The sequence below is a fragment of the Solanum lycopersicum genome, chromosome 1, assembly GCF_036512215.1.
Source record: "Solanum lycopersicum chromosome 1, SLM_r2.1".
Lineage (NCBI taxonomy): Eukaryota > Viridiplantae > Streptophyta > Magnoliopsida > Solanales > Solanaceae > Solanum > Solanum lycopersicum.
The window spans coordinates 49332970-49351544 of NC_090800.1; the positions used below are offsets into that span (position 1 = coordinate 49332970).

The 18575-nt window shown below is 38.8% G+C and overlaps 2 protein-coding genes across 2 annotated transcripts; both read right to left on the reverse strand.

Annotated features, from left to right (window-relative positions):
• Positions 1–11327: 11327 nt before the first annotated feature.
• On the reverse strand, positions 11328–11884 carry LOC138342229 (uncharacterized). The gene is made up of 2 exons (XM_069294491.1): positions 11679–11884; positions 11328–11529 (listed from the first exon to the last, which is right to left on the reverse strand). Exons 1-2 carry the CDS (start codon positions 11882–11884, stop codon positions 11328–11330), a joined length of 408 nt encoding a protein of 135 aa, XP_069150592.1.
• A 30-nt stretch (positions 11885–11914) lies between these two features.
• Positions 11915–17452, reverse strand: LOC138342230 (uncharacterized). Its single transcript, XM_069294497.1, has 7 exons — positions 17449–17452; positions 16584–16769; positions 15685–15881; positions 15215–15557; positions 15021–15173; positions 13569–14384; positions 11915–12501 (listed from the first exon to the last, which is right to left on the reverse strand). The coding sequence occupies exons 1-7, from the start codon at positions 17450–17452 to the stop codon at positions 11915–11917; spliced, it is 2286 nt and encodes a 761-aa protein (XP_069150598.1).
• Between the last annotated feature and the right edge of the window lie 1123 nt (positions 17453–18575).

Below are 18575 nucleotides of genomic sequence, written 5' to 3' on the forward strand. Positions count from 1 at the left end.
AAGTAAAATCAAGAAAATATCAACTAAACTATAGTAAGAAGTTCAAGTTGATCTAAAAGCTAAATTCCCCGGCAACGGTGCCAAAATTTGATACGCTCAAACTTACTTCTCAAATGAGAAGTAAATCGGTCGCGTCAAGTAAATAACCCAACTAGTGAGGTTGGGATCGTTCCCACGAGGAAAATAGTTTAGACTTAACTTCAACTTGTTATTACTATTGTTCGGTTGATGAATTCCTTAGAAAGTAAAAGCATAAAAGGGGGGTTTGTATTTCCTAATGAAGCAAAAATAACTAACGAACTTGAAAGAGACACTTAACAACTTTTAATGTTGAGTTTTAATCAAGTAATCAAAGTAACTAGGGTTTAAGTGTTCCCCACAGGTTTATAACTTGATAATTCTAACTATAACAATTCTTTCCTAGCATCTTGCATGCAAAGTGATAAGTTATGTATTTCTAAATCCTTGGTCCGGCATCTAGAAAATCTCACTCCGCACCTTGGTTCGGCTACGTGTGTTGCTTTCCTAACCCTTATCCTTACCTCATATTGAGCATCGTATTCGATATTTGACTAAGTTATTACCTTGTACCAATCAATACTAGCCTATTAGATAGTATACACTAAATCTATGTTAATAATTCTTTTCCTATTATCTACCTCCTTGGTCCGGCAAGTAGCATTAAGGCGAGTTCTAACGTTGATCATCCATTAAAAAGACTTCTAAGCGAAAGAATTATTAATACATACAAGACACGATTTTAGAATTGTTATTTTAGCTAGGGTTTATCTCATTATTTGCGTATGGTTCCCACAACCCTAGTTATGGAGTTTAGTTCCTCATAGACATAAACACAATATTAAAATATGGTAAACAAGAATTCATGTACTTACTTCAATGAGAAAGAATAAAGTCCGAAAATTTGCTTGATTAATAACCAAAAATCACTTGTAAGAATCTCTAACAATCAAACACTCAAAACACAAAGTCTAACAATATAATGTTTAATATCACAGAGTCTAACCTCAAAAACGAGGTTTTTCGAACTATTTATAAAAAAATAAAAACCTAATTAAACAAGGATTCTAATTACTGGAAATCTAACAAAATGCGGCTGGGTCGACGGACGACGCGACGGACCGTCGTGGTCATGACGGACCGTCGTGGACTCCGTCGTCCCATACTTGGTGGAATTCCTCTGTTGCTTTCTTCATTCCCCTCGACGGCAAGTGTCACGGACCGTCATAAGCATAACGGTCTGTCGAGGGTCTCGTTTCAAAATACTTCAACTCTTGGAATCTGGATACTGGGATCACTTCTCTGATCTTCACGACGAACCTGCAGGACGGACCGTCACAAGCTTCGTAATCCCACACTTGGTCAGACTTCCCCATCTTCCTTTAGCAGCTTCTCTACGCTGCCACCTACGGACCGTCACAGGCTCGACGGACTGTCATAAGCTCCGTAGGTGGTCTCTTCTGCATTTTTCGCTCAAAATCTCCACATTTAGCTTTGGACAGATTTCCTGCAAAACAAAGAGAAACTTATATCAAAATTTGCACAAAAAGGGCTTTCGGACACACTAAACTTAAGGAAAAAGTATTAATTATACCGTGAAACCATGGTATATCAAGTACCCCCCCACACACACGAACAAAAAGCAAAGAAAAACAAAACAAAAAGTAAAAATAATAATCACTACACTAAAAAGAACTAAAAATTCTAAGTGAATTATATTTTCGCATGAAACCAGTCCCCGACGGTGGCACCATTTTAATGTTTCTACTATAAGATCATAATCAACGACACTAGATTAAAGCCTGAAAATCTACTAATAGAAGCGCATATAGTAAAAAAGCGAAAGGTTTGGGCACCATTTAAATTCACTCTTGAGCAACTTGTCCAATATCAAATGGGTTCCTCTCAAAAACCCGCTCGTCTAATGAAGACAAAACTATGCCTTCTCCACACCCTCTCTTTCGATGAAGAGTGCTTGGTTATGGGACCCGGGTTAACCCTCTCTGGTTGAACGTCATGTTGCCTCACACCTTAGGACATCTATCTAGCGGTCTTAGTTTCGCGACTTCTCTCACGAGCAAGCCGAAAACACATGGTTGATTTTGTATTCGCAAATACAAACCCATTAAATTAAACCACAACTACTAGGTGAAATCACTATTAAAAATGCATCTAATCCTACCAGCAAGCAAGACCCAACAATAATATCAACACATATTTGCTAAATCAGACCCCAAGAATGCGGGGGGGGGGGTGTTTAGCCACACATCAAAAAACAATTAAATACACCTAAAACTGTAAAGAAATCAAATGTGTATAAGAAATTAAATCATAATATGAATAAAGGAAGAAGAATGGAGAAGACCCCTTTCAAATTCTAGGAAGAAGAACTTCTTCCTTTAAGCCTCCCACAAAACCCTCTCCAAACATGAGAGAAAATACAAAGACCTAAATTTTAAAAATGAAAATTGATTTGAATGTTAAGAATTTCAAAAATAATAACTAAGTATTGTATTTATAGTTTTCATATTTGGTGCAGGCTAATCCGTTCGGCATATTTAGTCGTGAATTCTTGAGAAATATGAAGATTCGCCTTTCTTCTAACTCATCGTTGTTTGTGCATTGCATTCAGCTTCTATGCATTCTGCATCATTGGATGAAGTAATTCTTCTTCATAAAAATATTAATTGATGCACCGAATTCTCCTATTCATCGCCTGTTGAATCAACTTTCTTCAAGGATTCGCTTGCCGAAACAAAGGGTGAAATGCATCCTTTTAGTTGATCACCAAGCGTGCTTAGCTGTAACACCTCAAAAATTGTATGACCTATAATAGAGACTCAAATATTTAATAATGATGATTATTGACATACATAAGTGTGATTAACTTCATTTGGAAGTATAAGAGCCTAAACATTAAGAAACGACCATGACGTCCTGAAACTACTGAAATTAAACTAGTAGATGTCCTTAGATATTGTGATGGTTTGGGACTGTCGTATGAAGGGTAAAACTTGTAAAAACAATTTAAATTGGTAAAATAATATTTTATGGATCAAAACGTCCAGGTGTGACTCCCCAAGGACCACCCTAGGGGTCCTTGAGAAGGACACAAACATTTGGCCAACAACCTACCCAAGGCAGCAAACATTGTGCTAGGAGGGAGCATGTCCGCGACCACAAAGGGACAAAATTTTAATTCATCTCGTGGATGTGTAGCGGACTCTACTTTCCCAAAATTTATTTCCATAAAACTTCATGGAACAACTCGGCGACGTGGACTTGTGACGATGAAAATTCAAAAACTTAAAGTTAAGTTTGACTTGATTAAAAGGTCCATCCAAGTGAGGGGTGTTTTGGGTAATTTATGGACTTAGTATATATTGAATTTAATTAATTTTTAACCCATTTACTCACCAAAACAAATCCCCAAATCAAAAACCCAAAAGCTCTTTCTTCTCTCTAGTTTCTCTCTCTTCCCTAAACCTCGATTGAAGGACCTTAGAGCTTCAAGAAGAAGACCAATTCTCAAAGATTTCAACTAAATTTTGTGGTTACTACTACATTAAGGTATGGTTTATTTCACTCTTTTGATTTATTTCCCCAAGAGGTCCCTTCAAAGATGATTTCAAAATTCCCCAAATTTAGGATTTTTTTGTACACATGGGTCTTTTTCAAAAATGAAATTTGTGAATCAGTTATGATGAATTATGATTACTTAGAGTTCTTAAGTATATAATGAGGGTTAATTGTTGTTTTTTACATGAAATTCCCTTTGATTCATGTACTTCCCCAATTTGATTAATTATGGATTTGATATGGTAAATTGGTTGAAGGTAATGAATATATCAATTGTTTATATTGATGTTAGCTATATTGTTACATCATGAATTACCTTGTGTTATGAATTGTTAAATTTTTTTGGGTAATTAAAGTATTATTCCCATGTAGTGAAAAAAGGTATGAATGTTGGTTCGTTATTGAACTCAATTATGAAAGGTCAATTACTTAGATAGTAATAATGTTATAGCTAAATGTGTTGTTGTGGTGTTGATGAAAAGGTTCCCTCAACCTTACCCCTATAGACTTCAATTAGCTATGAAGCATGAATGTATGTTATGGTATGATTGTTATATGATTGAAAGGTAGTTCTCATGATTATAGTGAATTGTTAAAGTGAAAGGTTTACTCACTTGCTAGTGTTTCTAAAGTGAAAGGATTGTTCTCACTTATGAACACTTATGAGCTATTATGATAAGATGTTTACATAAATGGTCTAGTAAAGGCTAATGTGAACTTATGTGATGACTAAATATGATTTCTAAAGGGAATAGATGCTTAGAACCGAAAGGGCATGTAAATGAGATGGAGGTTTCACGTTTAGTAACCCCGAATTCCCACATGGGTTTCCTCATGTTTAGAAAGTCTGAATTCCCTAAGATATGTGTTGTCTCATGAGATGGAAACCCTCATGTTTAGCAAGTTAGGGTTTCTATTAACAATATTCTTGACCGTTAACTATGTGCCCACATAGGACTTTAGCTTAGTAGATCCACCTAGATAGCTATGTACGAAAGGTTACACCTTAGGTAAGTGTTAACCTTCTCTTTTTAATGTGGGAGTAGAACACCAGATTTCATGTAGCTCTCATTGGCTCATGTCGGTTATTGCAACCTCTTTCACTAATATAAAAGTAAATGAATAAAGGAAATGTATGTGCCCTTACTAGGGCTTTTGTTTAGGGTTTTCTAGGAAGTGTGAGGAAGGGTATGTGACTTCTCCTACACATTACACTTGTGGGATCCTAAGAGATGTTTCTACTAGTGTTTGTTTTTATAATTATGTTGATTATGACTTGTATATGTTAAGCTATGTATGATCATTATGTATAAATCATGTCATGATTAAATATGAGATTATGAATGTATGTTTGAAGTAGGTTGTTTAATGTGATACTTAGCTTTGGATAGGGTTATGGGATTCTATACTTTGTGTTGTACAAGTATCGCTTGGATTGTTGACATGTTGGGTCAATATTCTGTTGGGTTGGATTATGATGCTTATACTATGTGTATATTGTATTTACTAGGTGAGACACTCAAATTTACTTCTCGAAAAGAAGTATAAGCGTTCGTGTCAAATAAAGAACCCAATTATGAGGTTGGGGTCGATCCCACGAGGAAAAGGATTTAGACTTAACTTTAACCTATTATTAATTCATTTAGTCAAGTCCTTTCCAAGAAACAAGTAACAAAAGGGGGGGGGGGGTTAAGCAATAACTGTAATTAGCTATTTCTAAGTAAATAAGTAACAGGTTCAAAAAATTTATTTTTATCAAGTAATGAGAGTAACTAGTGCTTAAATGTTCCCTACAGGTTCATAACACGGTAATTCTAGCAATAAAAATCATTTCCTAGTATCTTGCATGAAAAGTGGTAAGTTATATATTCCTAATTCCTTGATCTGACAACTAGGAAATTTCACTCCGCACCTTGGTGCAGCTACGTGGGCATGCTTTACTAAACCTTACCTTTACCTCATATTAAGCATCATAATCGATGTTTGGTTTAGTTGTTACTTTGCACCAACCGACACTAGCCTATTAGATAGTGTATACTAAATCTACATTGATAATTTTTTTCTTATTATATACCTCCTTGGTATGGGAAGTAGCAACAATGCGAGTTCTAACGTCTACACGCATTAAAAAGACTTCTAAATGAAAGAATTATCAATACATCCAAGACACTATTCGAAATTTGTTATTTTAGCTAGGTTTTACCTTGTTATTTACCCATGGTTCCCACAACCCTAGTTATGTAGTGTAGTTAACCATGTTAATAATCACACAATTTATATTAACTAGACAATAATTCTTGCACTTACTTTGATGAGATTGAAGAAAATCCAGAATATTACTTAAATTAATCAAAAGCTTCCAACAAACGATTCCGTAAGATAAAATAATTTTCACAAAATCCCAAAATTCAATACTCAGAACAATTAAACTAGAAAATATCGAAGAGTCTAACCCCAAAAATGAGGTTTTTACAACTATATATAATAATAGAGTCCTAACAAAAGAGGGAAATCTATTTAAAGAAAATCTTGCCAAATAACGCGTTTGAGTCGACGATTGGAGCGACGGATCATCAAGGTCACGACGGACCGTTAAGGCCCTCTTTTGTCCCATACGTAACTCCTTTTTCTACTGCTTTCTTCACTATCTTTCTGTTACCATCGACGGACATGGATGACAATCCATTGCGTGCACGACGGTACGTCGATGTCTTCCGTTCTTCCATACTTTGAATCTTTTGAAGATGGGTACTGGGGCTACTTTCTGTTAACATTGACGGATGTGCAGGACGGTCCATCATGGCAATAATGATCCGTCGTGGCCTCCGTAGCGCCACACTTGGTCTGAAGTCCCCACCTTTCTTTAGCAGCCTTTTTCTTCGTATGACGGTGTCCACTTACGGACTGTCATGGTCACAAAGGATCGTCGATGGCTCCGTAGGCCGTTACATCTTCAATTTCCAGCGCAATTCTCCCACGTTCTTCTTATGGATAGATTTCCTACAAACAAAGAGAAAACTACATTAAAACAGATACAAAAAGGCCTTAGACACACACTAAACTTAAGGGAAAAGTGTTGAAAGTACTGTAAAACCATGGTTCATCAACACCCTTAATTTAAATTCGTTGTTTTTCCTCAAGCGACGCACTATGACTCACCACAAAATCTTTTTACAAAAGTATCCTTATTTCAACATTTTGCAATCATCTGGATATCAATCATGATCGATTTCAAATTGATTTATGCATTCTATCACTGTTAGGTTTTTTAATGTGTATCAGAGCATGACACAGACTCACCACACACCAACACCTATCCTCTTTTATCTCTCACTAAGGTACAAATTTTCCAGTATTGCAACTAGTGTTCTTACTTCAAAACAACATCCTTATTTTTCACACAATGATTTCAGCTTGAGTATAAGAATTATTTTTCAACACTAATTCTCAGAAAAACTTCTCACCTCATTTATACTTGTTACCATAAACTTTCCCTTATTTCACTGCTTTATGTTTACCATAATGCACTCTTAGGATCACGATAGGAATTTTTTAGCTTGTAACTTAGGGTCAGGGTCAGGTAGGGTACATTTAGATATATTTTAGTGACTTGTTTCCCTCCTTGACATAATGACTAAGCATCCTACCTTTTTATCGTTTTATTCCGCCCTTTTTCTCAATTTTCATTAACCTTGCTATTCTCCCTTATTTTTCCTTTTGTATAAGTGACTCTTCTCTTTTCTTATATATATATATACATTCTTTGCTTTCAACTTTTCTTGAGTAACTTTTCTTTTGTTCTTTCTCTCTCTTAATTCTTTCAACCCCACTTTCCGGAGTATTCCTCATAATAGACACCCTCAACTCATGGATTTTCCATGAGTCAAGGTACACAATACACAAAGTTGGGTCAAGGCCACAACAAGGTTGTTTTCTGCATTAGCCACCCTAAACTTATGCTTTGGGCATAAGCTGAGGTGCACATGTCCGTGGAGGGACCAGGTCCAACACGTTGTTCCCAGAAAAGATCAATTGGGGTAATCAAATCATTTATATCAAGAAGGTATTAATTTCATCCATTTTTTTCTATTATTTCGGCTAAATATTGGCTATATATAACAAAAGCTTATGATCCTTTCCTAATAGTGGACTATTCAAATATTCCTCACACTCACTTGACATCTCATTACCCTACCAGATTATTAGACATATAATTCGAGTCTTAGATTTAGGGTCATGTAATGGTGTATCTCTATGTCATGCTTAGAGCCACATATTTATCAGTTACTGTGCATAGTTATGCAATATTTTCTTTAAATCAAGATATCATTTTGTTTAGCCATCGTGCTTTAGATTCCATTTTTATACTATGTTAAAATTATACCAACATGCCAACTCACCCATAAAAATAACCAGTCTTTTGGGGAAAAAGAACACAAGCAAGAAAACCCCAAGATAGGATCGTGAGTTGGGCTACTCAGACTTCACTTTAGCACTCACTTTCCATTTACCCCACCACATCAAAAATACATGCAATTTTCCTTACTGAATAAAAGTATATAAAATAAGGTGGTAGGTGAAGCAAATCTGAGACATAAAGCGTCGGTGATCAACAAGATGGCAGGTCCGGTAGCTTGGAACTCGCTCCATCTGTAGTCGGGACACCCTCAGTAGTGTCCTCAGCAACAACAGCACCAATAATAGTGCTCCTCTCAGCCTCATCAACTATGGAGCTAGACTCCCTAGAAGCCAACTCTATAGGCCTCAATTGGCGGTAATGCTAGGTTCTCACCTAGTGGTTGCACCTCTATACGGAGCCCTCTGTTGGGATCCAACTCATTGCCCACATTACGAATGAAGCCAATATCTACTGTGCTCGACGGGGTCTTGAGCACATCAATATGCCACACGGGCACTCCTCCTAACCTACATAGAGCAAAAACCATGCACAGGAAAGGGTAAGTAATAGTGAAATTGAAGACTCTCTTGTGTATCAGCACCTACAGTAGCCATGCAAAGTCCATCTTGAACCTCGAAATTATCATCGCCATCAGCATTACAGGATCCCAAGGTGACAATATTATCAGCAGCAGTGGGGGAAAGTAAGTGTCGGACCAATAGCCACAAAAACTATGCTTTGAAGGTGAGGTTTGCCTTCTTGATACTTCCCTTAGGCTCCAGCACCCAATCGGTAGCCTCACCATCGATAGATAGGTATTGTGCAATCCACCGCTTGGTAGTCTCTCTCAACTCTGGCTCACGCTGGAATCAACAATCTTTAATCAATTTCCACCGATAGTCAAACTTGGTGGTGAGAGCTGTCCGAGTGGCATCAATATCTGCGTCATAGATATACCTGCGGATGGCCATCAAGGAAATATCAACCCGCTTGCGGCGAACTCGGACGAAATCCAAAGGAGCATATTTGGTCGGGGCCTCCCGCCTGTTTAGCTAATATTCAAGAGTCGCCACATAGGATACATAGAACTCTCAAACCATCTCATCACTGTAGTGGCTTACATCTCAAGCCATCTACTCCAGATGATGCCTGGTGAATAATTCATGAATAGTCAGCATGGTGGGGAGAATCCCCGCAAGGACCCGCCGCTCTAGTGTTAGGTCCGGGTCAAGACCACCTTGTCATTCGGCAACGTGACATTGGTGTATACCTGATATTTCCCCTCAACACACCACCAGTTGGGCTGATCAGCAACCAGGGTGGGACGCTAGTCTGTAGTGCTGGAGTAGAGTCAGCACTAGCAGCCTCATCAGACGAGGCAAACTGGGATGCGGTGGCGGGAGCAGAGCCCCCTCCTCAGACCCGGAGACTTCCTAAAAACCGGAAACTTCCTCAGAATTGGAAGCATCATCGAAGCCAGATGCTCCCTCAGACTTTGCAGCAGACCCAGAAGGTGTGCCGATCAGTATGTACTCCTCTTCAGACTGGGAGGCAGTGACTACGTCGGGCGCCACCCTCGTGGGCGTAGCTCTAGTGGAGCGGGCAGCAGGAGTAAGAGTGTGGTTGCCTGGTGGCACGTACTTTGGGTCACGCTCATCATGTGAGCCTATGATAAGCCGCTTAGACGGACTTGGAATGCCCTCGTGAGTAGACATGGTCCTTTTTTAGGTGCCATTTGTACTTGTAAAGAGAAGTAGTTAGTACCAGAGGAAGCAGCAAAGCATAGGAAAAAAAGATAGTGCAGAAGTACAAAGTGGCGGATGGACCCATCGATGGTCCGTCGTAGGCACGACGATCTGGCATGGGGGTCCGTCGAGGAGCACTTAGAATTAATTTTAATATCATCAGAAATAAAGGTTTTGACAGTGGCAACGATTGTGCAGGACGGACCGTCGAAGGGACGACGGTCCGTCATAAGGGCCCATCGACACACACTTAGAATTAATTTTTAAAATGTCAGAATCAAAGGTTCTGACAGTGTCGACGGTTGTGCTACGGACCGTCAAAGGAAATACGGTCCGTCAAAGTGGTACGTCGAGGGACACTTAGAGTAAACTACGGAAGGTGGGGATGACAGACCTGAATGATGGCCCGTCGATGGACCGACGGTCCAACGATGAGGTCTCGTATTGACATTTAGGGAATAGAGTTTTGCATCAAAACTTAGATACCCTATCGTACTAATTTAAAGTAATCTTAGAACCCTAAGTTTACTAAACATTTACCTAGCATCCCATTATCCGTAGAGCATGAACTTTCTTAGTTTTAACATGCATTTTCGACAGCCTATCAAACCTAGGTCAGGATCACAATCATGCAGACACACTCTATTTTTTTTACAATACACCCCATCCCTTTCAATTTCAGTGTTCTAAGGGACTAGGGACATTTTTGTGGAAGGTTTTAGCATGCAACATGGTCCAAATTTAGTAACCAAATAATTAGACATCATAGCAATTAGGAATATTAACAAAAGCTAATCTAAGTGGATCAGAACATCATTCATGACAACTGTAGTAGAGGAATAAGAGTATGAACTCTAGGAGTTGAATAGCGGGAACAACCACCAAGAACACTGACCGACAATGTACTGAAGAAACTGGGAGAATTTTGGGGAGAAAAGGAACTGTGGGAATTTGGGGTAAATGTGGGAAATCAGAAGATGAAGAGGGAATGGGAGTTAATGGTGATGAAGTGGGGGGAAATGGTAGAAAATGAGGAGAGAAAAGGTTATGAGGGGTTATGTGAAGAGGTGGGAATTTTAAAACTTTAAAACTTTTAATATTCAGTTGGACAGGTCGGGTCAGGTCGATGGGTAAAGACACGAATTCCCCATCGTCGAACCGTAAAAGGGTTGACGGTCCGTCATGGGGGTCCGTCGAGGGTTCCCTTACTTAGAATATTTGAAAGACATACCTGGGCATGACAGATTCCACCGACGGTCCGTTGATGGTTCCGTCGATGGGTGCAGTAGACCAATTTTTCTACTGATGTCTGGTGATTTGATACATGCACATTGAACGCCCATTAAGATAATATTTTTGTATTTTTTTTACACTTTTTGGACACAAGTCCTAATCTATGCTCTAGACAACACTAGTAATAAAAAGAAAAGAGCAGTCAGACGGAACATTAAATAAAATCAAAAAATAATGCAACTATGCTTAGAGAATCATAAAAAAAACTATAGTTGGCTAGAGGATACATATTGGGTTGCCTCCCAATCAGAGCTTGCTTTAACGTCGTGCCACAACCGAGGGCTCTTGATTACTCAGACTTCATCATGATGATACGCCTCAATCACTTTCTTCGCCATTTCAGCATGCCCTAGATATATTTTGATTTGCTGCCTATTCACCTTGAACCTAACAGCCTCCTTGTTCTCCAACTTAACCTCACCATGAGGGAATAGTTGGGTGATCAAATAGGGACCATTCCATTTGGACTTGAGTTTGCCCAGAAACAAACGCAACCTAGAATTAAACAAAAGAACCAAATCACAGACCAAAAACTTGCGCTTCTCAATCTTTTGGTCATCGTACTTCTTCATATTTTCTTTGTAGAGGGTTGAACTTTAATATGCCTTCAAGCAAATTCAACAAGTTCATTCAACCCATTTAACCTCTGTTCCGAAGCTTCATTCAAATCAATTTTCAACTTCTTCATTGCCCATATGGTCTTATGCTCTAATTCAACCTGTAAGTGACAAGTCTTCCCATATACAAGTTTGTATGTGGACATATCTATGGGAGTCTGGTATGCTGTCCGGTAGGCCCAAAGAGCATCATCAAGCTTCCTTGACCAATCCGTTCTACTATCATTCACCATTTTTGCCAAAATTTGCTTAATCTCCCTGTTTCATACCTCAACTTGCTCACTAGTGTGAGGATGGTAAGGAGTGGTCACATTATGGCGAACCCCATATTTTTCCAATAATCCCTTAAACAACTTGTTGCAAAAGAGAGATCCCCCATCACTAATAATAGCCCTTAGGGTGTCAAATTTGGAAAATTTGTGCTTTTTCAAGAACGCGGTGACACTCTTCCCTTCATTATTCACGAGTGCAATAGCTTCAACCCATTTAGACACATATTCGACTGCCACAAGAATGTACTTCATCCCATGAGAACTCACAAAAGATCCCATAAAGTCAATGCCCCACACATCAAACAACTCGAACACCAAAATGGGGTTTAGAGGGAGCTTTTGCTTTCGAGAAATTCCACCATATCTTTGGCATCTATCACATGTCTTGGCGAACTCATAAGCATCTTGGTGGATGTTTTGCCAATAGTAGCCACATTGTAAGATCTTGTGAGAAGTTCGAATACCACTATGATGCCCACCTACACGCGAAGAATGACATGCCTCCAAAATACTCAACATCTCAACTTCTGGCACACAACACCGAATAATCCCATCAACACAACTCCTATTAAGTATGGCTAATCCCAAAAGAAAGTTTTCACATCATGCATGAACTATTTCCTTTGATGAAACGACAAGTTCGATGGGACGATATCCCTAGCTAGATAATTCGCAAAATCTGCGAACCATGGGATCAAGTCTTGGGAGGAAGCCAATACATGCTCATCAGGGAAAGTATAATCAATCTCAGCCTTTTCACGCACTCTCTCATTTCTTCATCTTCTAATCGGGACAAGTGGTCAGCAACTTGATTTTCGGTCCCTTTTCTATCTTTTACCTCAAAGTTGACTACTTGCAATAGTAATACCCAACGAATCAACCTCGGTTTCGTATCCTTTTTTGCCACAAATATCTCAAAGCATAATGATAAGTATGCACTATAACTCTAGTGCCAACCAAATAGGAGCAAAATTTTTTGAAAGCAAAGACTACTGCAAGGTGCTCTTGTTCGCCACGGTGTAGTTATTTTTGGCTTCATTAAGGGCTTTACTAGAACAGTGAATGGGATGAAGGATTTATCCCTTCTTTGTCCCATTAACACACCAAGAAAAACCCCACTCGCATCACACATCACCTCAAAGGGCTTGATCCAATCCGGAGAAATGATGATAGGTGTAGACACCAACTTTTCCTTCAATTCCCAAATGAGTTAAGACAAGATTCATCAAAATGAAACTTACACTCTTTTCTAGAAACTTGCACACAAGATGTGAAATCTTTGAAAAATTATTAATGTACCTCTAGTAAAAGTCTGCATGCCCAAGAAAACTTCTCACACCTTTTATAGAGATAAGTGGAGAAAGTCTATCTATCACCTCAACTTTAGCTTGATCAACCTCTATACCCTTCTCTGAAATGCGATGACCTAATACAATACCTTCTTTCACCATGAAGTGACATTTTTCCCAATTTAGCACAAGGTTGCAATCTTCACACCTCTTATAAACGTCGAATAAATGACTCAAACACCGCTCAAAGAAGTCACCAACCACTCAAAAATCATCCATAAATACCTCAATAGTGTCCTCCACTATATCGTAGAATATTGACATTATACATCTCATAAATGTGGCTGGTGTATTACATAACCCAAATGACATTCTCTTGAATGCAAAGGTCCCATAAGGACAAGTAAAGGTGGTTTTCTCTTGATCTTCTGGTACAATAGAAATCTGATTATAACCCGAATATCCATCAAGAAAACAGTACCACCCCTTTCCTGCAAGTCTATCTAACATCTGATCCATGAAGGTCAGAGGAAAATGGTCCTTCTCAGTCCATGCATTTTTCTCATTCGGGACCACAGTCATTCCCTGTTTCTTAGGTACACACTGAACAGGGCATACCCAACTACTATCAGCGATTGAATATATCAGTCCAACATCCAACCACTTAATGATTTCCTTCTTTACCACCTCTTGCATAGGTGGATTTAAATGTCTCTGGTGCTCAATACTTGGCTTATGATCTGGCATGAGTTGAATTTTATGTGACCAAATATAGGGAGGGATCCCAATGATATCTTCAATAGTCCAGTCGATAGCTCTTTTGAACCTTTTTAACACCTCCACCAAACTCTCAACTTGATGCACATTCAAATTTGATCCAATAATTACTGGCAAAGTGACACTTTTTCCCAAGAATACATACCTCAGATGAGGTGGTAGATCCTTAAGTTCTAGTTTTGAAGCCTCATCTATAGATGGTTTCGCAGGTGGAGACTCGGGATGCTTCATATCTAACTCCAACTTTTTTGGTTTAAATTGAACATCACCTCGATCAAGTGCCGCCACCAATGACTTATTCTCCTCAATATAATCACTATCAAAATTCATGATCACTGCCTCTAGTGCTTCTACACCCAAACTCTCTTCTATTTGTACCTCAGATGACTTTTCAACTTGTAAGATATGGCAGATACCAATTAGATCTCACCACTCTGCCTCATGGACCTACAAACATTGAAAGTCACTTCTTCATTATTCAATCGAAATTTCATTTGCCCTTTCTCCATATCAACCAAGGCTCTACCCGTAGCAAGGAATGGCCTTCCAAGGATAATAGGCACCTCAAAATCAACCTCACAATCAGGAATCACAAAGTCAGCTGGAAATATGAATTACTCCACCTTTACTAACATATCGTGGAGTATCCCTATATGACTCTTTACCGTTCGATCGGCCATCAGTAGCCACATCGCAGTGGGTTTTGGGTCACCCAAACCCAACTTCTTATAAATAGACAAAGGCATGAGATTTATGATTTCCCCAAGGTCACATAATGCTTTTGCTAAGTGTAATAACCCAGTTATACATGGAATATGAAGGCATCCAGATCTTCTTTCTTTTGCACTAGGGACCTCGTGGCAATATTACTACAATGCTACATTCTATCATCATCCTCAAACCTGACCGATCTTTTCCTAGTAACCATATCCTTCATGAACTTGGCATAACTGGCATTTGTTTGAGAGCTTCGATCAAAGAGACATTGACGGAAAGCTATTTCAACTTAGTAATAAAACATCAATATTTACCATCCTCATTCTTTTTCACTAACATCTGTGGAAATGGAGGTGGTGGTCTAGGCATGGGGGTCACCTTTTGGTATACCTCAACTTCATTCCACATTTTGTCTTCTAACTCACCACTAACCTCCACTACATCATCATCACCTCTTATCACATTTTCTACACCAGAAGGCATCTATGGTCAATGATTTGCTTACCACCTCGAGTTGTGACTGTCATATAATGTCCATCATTTTTAGGATCTTGGGCAGTATTGCTAGGAAGAGTGCCCGGTTTGTGTGGGTTCACAGTCAAAGACAATTGGGCCATTTGCAACTCAAGATGCTTGATTGAGATTGCATGTGCATCAACTGTTTGCCCAAAACATGCTAATTCACTCCTCAACTCTTTAGTGTGCTCATCACTAATATCAAACCTTCTCCTCATTTTCTGTAAGATATCCTCAACTCGTGCCATACTACCTTCACCATCCCTAGGAGAAACTTCACGATTTTGAGGTGGAACATACGGCCCACTTATATCATTATTGTTACCATGATTACCCTGGTTGAAGTTTTTATCGTGGTTGTAATTCCTATCCCGGTTGTCATTGCCACAATTCCGACCTTGGTTCCTTGGCCTTGGTGCAAATTTATTGATTGGGACCTTGGGCGTTTGATCGGAAACCCACCGTCTGATCATTTACCACATAAGAGTCCTTCTCATAGTAATACTCATCAGTTGGTGGTTGTGGTTTAGACAAGTAGTTCACCGCATTTACATTTTCTTCACCTCCAGTGACATGTTTCAACACCAACCCAAGCTTAGTTCTCATTTGAGAAATTTCCTCACGAATCTCTTCTGTGGCTGGGTTGTGTACAAATTGCACTACAAAAGTGTTTCTCCCAGTATCTGACTTCCTAGTGCTCTAAGCTTTATTATTTATAGAGATTTTCTCCAACTTTTCAGCAATCTCAGCATAGGGACACTCCCCATAAAAACCAGCTGCTATCGTATCCAGTACTACTTTATTGTTATCATCTTATCCCTGATAGAAGTATTCTTTCAGTGACTCATCATCGATGCGGTGATTGGGGACACTTGTCAAGAATGAGATGAACCTATGCAAGAACTACTGACTGATTCTCCTCGTAGTTCCACAAAGTTGTTCACCCTATCTTTGTTGTTTAGCTTCTTAGACACCGGCTAGTAACGTGCTAAGAATATATCCCTCAGTTGATTCCATGTGTAGATTAAGTTATAGGGGAGTTTGATAAATCATATAGAGGCCTCTACCGTCATTAAGAGAGGAAACACTCTCAAGCCAATTACGTACATATTCAAGTCAGGCCTCCCTGCCCAACTCTTTCACACCGACCTCACCTTGGTGATGTGAGCATGTGGATCCCAGAAGGTAGCCCAGAAAACAAACCTCTAGCGGTGAGCATTTGCATCAGACTACTAGTTACCACGAATGTATGTCCATGTGGTAGGGGAGGCAAGACAAGTGCCCGGTCAAAGTCAGTAATACTATCAAATCCCTTATAATACTCTTGACGGCATGGAGCGAGAGGTTTCCCCGTATTTCACCTTCTCCACAATTTTCAGGTAATAGTTTGTCATGAGCATCTCCCGTTGGTGGAAGTTCTGGGTTGTGATCTTCATTGAGAATACCCAACTTTCGATTCATTCTACACAATGTACGCTCTAGATCAGGGTTGGGTGAGATTATGGTTCTGCTGTACTCCGCGTACTTGCCATACACGGAAGTTAGATCTGCAAGAGAAAAAAAGAAAAAAGAAAAAGTAAAATCAGGAAAATGTTGACTAAACTTTGGTAATAAACTTAAAGTTAATTTAAGTGCCACTTTCCCCGGCAGCAGCGCCAAAATTTGATAAGCTCAAATTTACTTCTCTAAAATAAGTATAAGGGGTCATATCAAGTAAAGAACTCAACTATGAGTTTGGGGTCCCACGAGGAAAATCATTTAGACTTAACTTTAACCTACTATTACTTCTATATAGTCAAGTCCTTCCGAAGAAACAAATAACAAAAAGGTTGATTTTAAGCAATAACTGTAATTAACTATTTCTAAGTAAATAAGTAATAGGTTCAAAGATTCGATTTTTATCAAGTAATGAGAGTAACTAGGGCTTAAGTGTTCCCGCCAGGTTCATAACACAGTAATTCTAGCTAAAATAATCCTTTCCTAGTATCTTCCATGACAAGTGGTAAGTTATGTATATTCCTACTTCCTTGGTCCGGCAACTCAGAAATTTCACTCCGCACCTTGGTCCGGAAAGTAGCAACAAGGTGCGTGCCCTCGTTAAAAAGACTTCTAAATGAAATAATTATCAATACATGCAAGACACTATTTGAGAATTGTTATTTTAGCTAGGTTTTACCTTGTTATTTATCCATGGTTCCAACAACCCTAGTTATGGAGTTTAGTTACCCATGTTAATAATCACAAAATTCATATTAATTAGATAAGAATTAATGCACTTAATTTGATGAGATTAAAGAAAATTTAGAAGATTACTTGAACTATACAAAAACTTGCAACAAACGATTTTGGAAAATAAAGTAATTTTCACAAAATCCCAAAATTCAACATATAGAACAATAAAACTAGAAATATCCAAGAGTCTAACCCAAAAATGATGTTTTTACAAGTATTTATAATAATAGAGCCCTAACAAAAGAGGGAAATCTATTTAAGGAAAATCTGCCCAAAAAATGTGTCTGAGTCGACGACTGGAGCGACAGACCATCAAGATCATGACGGACCGCCAAGGCCCTCCGTCATTCCATACTTAACTCCTTTTTTTGCTTCTCTCTTCACTAACTTTATGTTACCATCGATGGACATGGATTATGATTCGTTGCATGCACAGCGGTTCGTCCATATTTTCCGTTCTTCTATACTTAGAATCTCTTGGAGATGGGTATTGGTACTACTTTTTGTTAACATTGACGGATGTGAGGGAATTGTCCGTCGTGCCTATGACGGTCCGTCGTGGCTATGAAGGTCCATGGTCGCCTCCGTAGCCCTATAGTTGGTCAGAATTCCCCAACTTTCTTTAGCAGCCTTTTTCTTCGTACGACGGTGGCCACCTACGAACCGTCGAGGTCAGGACAGACAGTCGAGGGCTCCATAGGTCATCACTTCTACAATATTCAGCATAATTCTCTCACGTTCTCCTTCTGTACAGATTTCTTGCAAATAAAGAACAAGCTACATTAAAACCAATATAAAATGACCTTAGACACACACTAAACTTAAGGAAAAAGCATTGAGAAAACCGTGAAACAATGCAACATCACTAGGTAAGAAGCATTTGACTAAAATATCCTTTCATACATACATTGATGCTTTTTATACATTGAATCCATACTTAATACGTGTGATGTACTAACCCATATTTTCTTCTGTTTTCCCAAATAATGTAGGTTCGGGCCTTAAAAGGAGATCTCAAGGCTATTTCTCATGACATTTTGATTTGCTTCTCCAAGTTAGTGAGTCCTCATGTTCGAGGAGAAGATCTTTATATTTTACATTTTCAGTTCTTCGCATAGGAT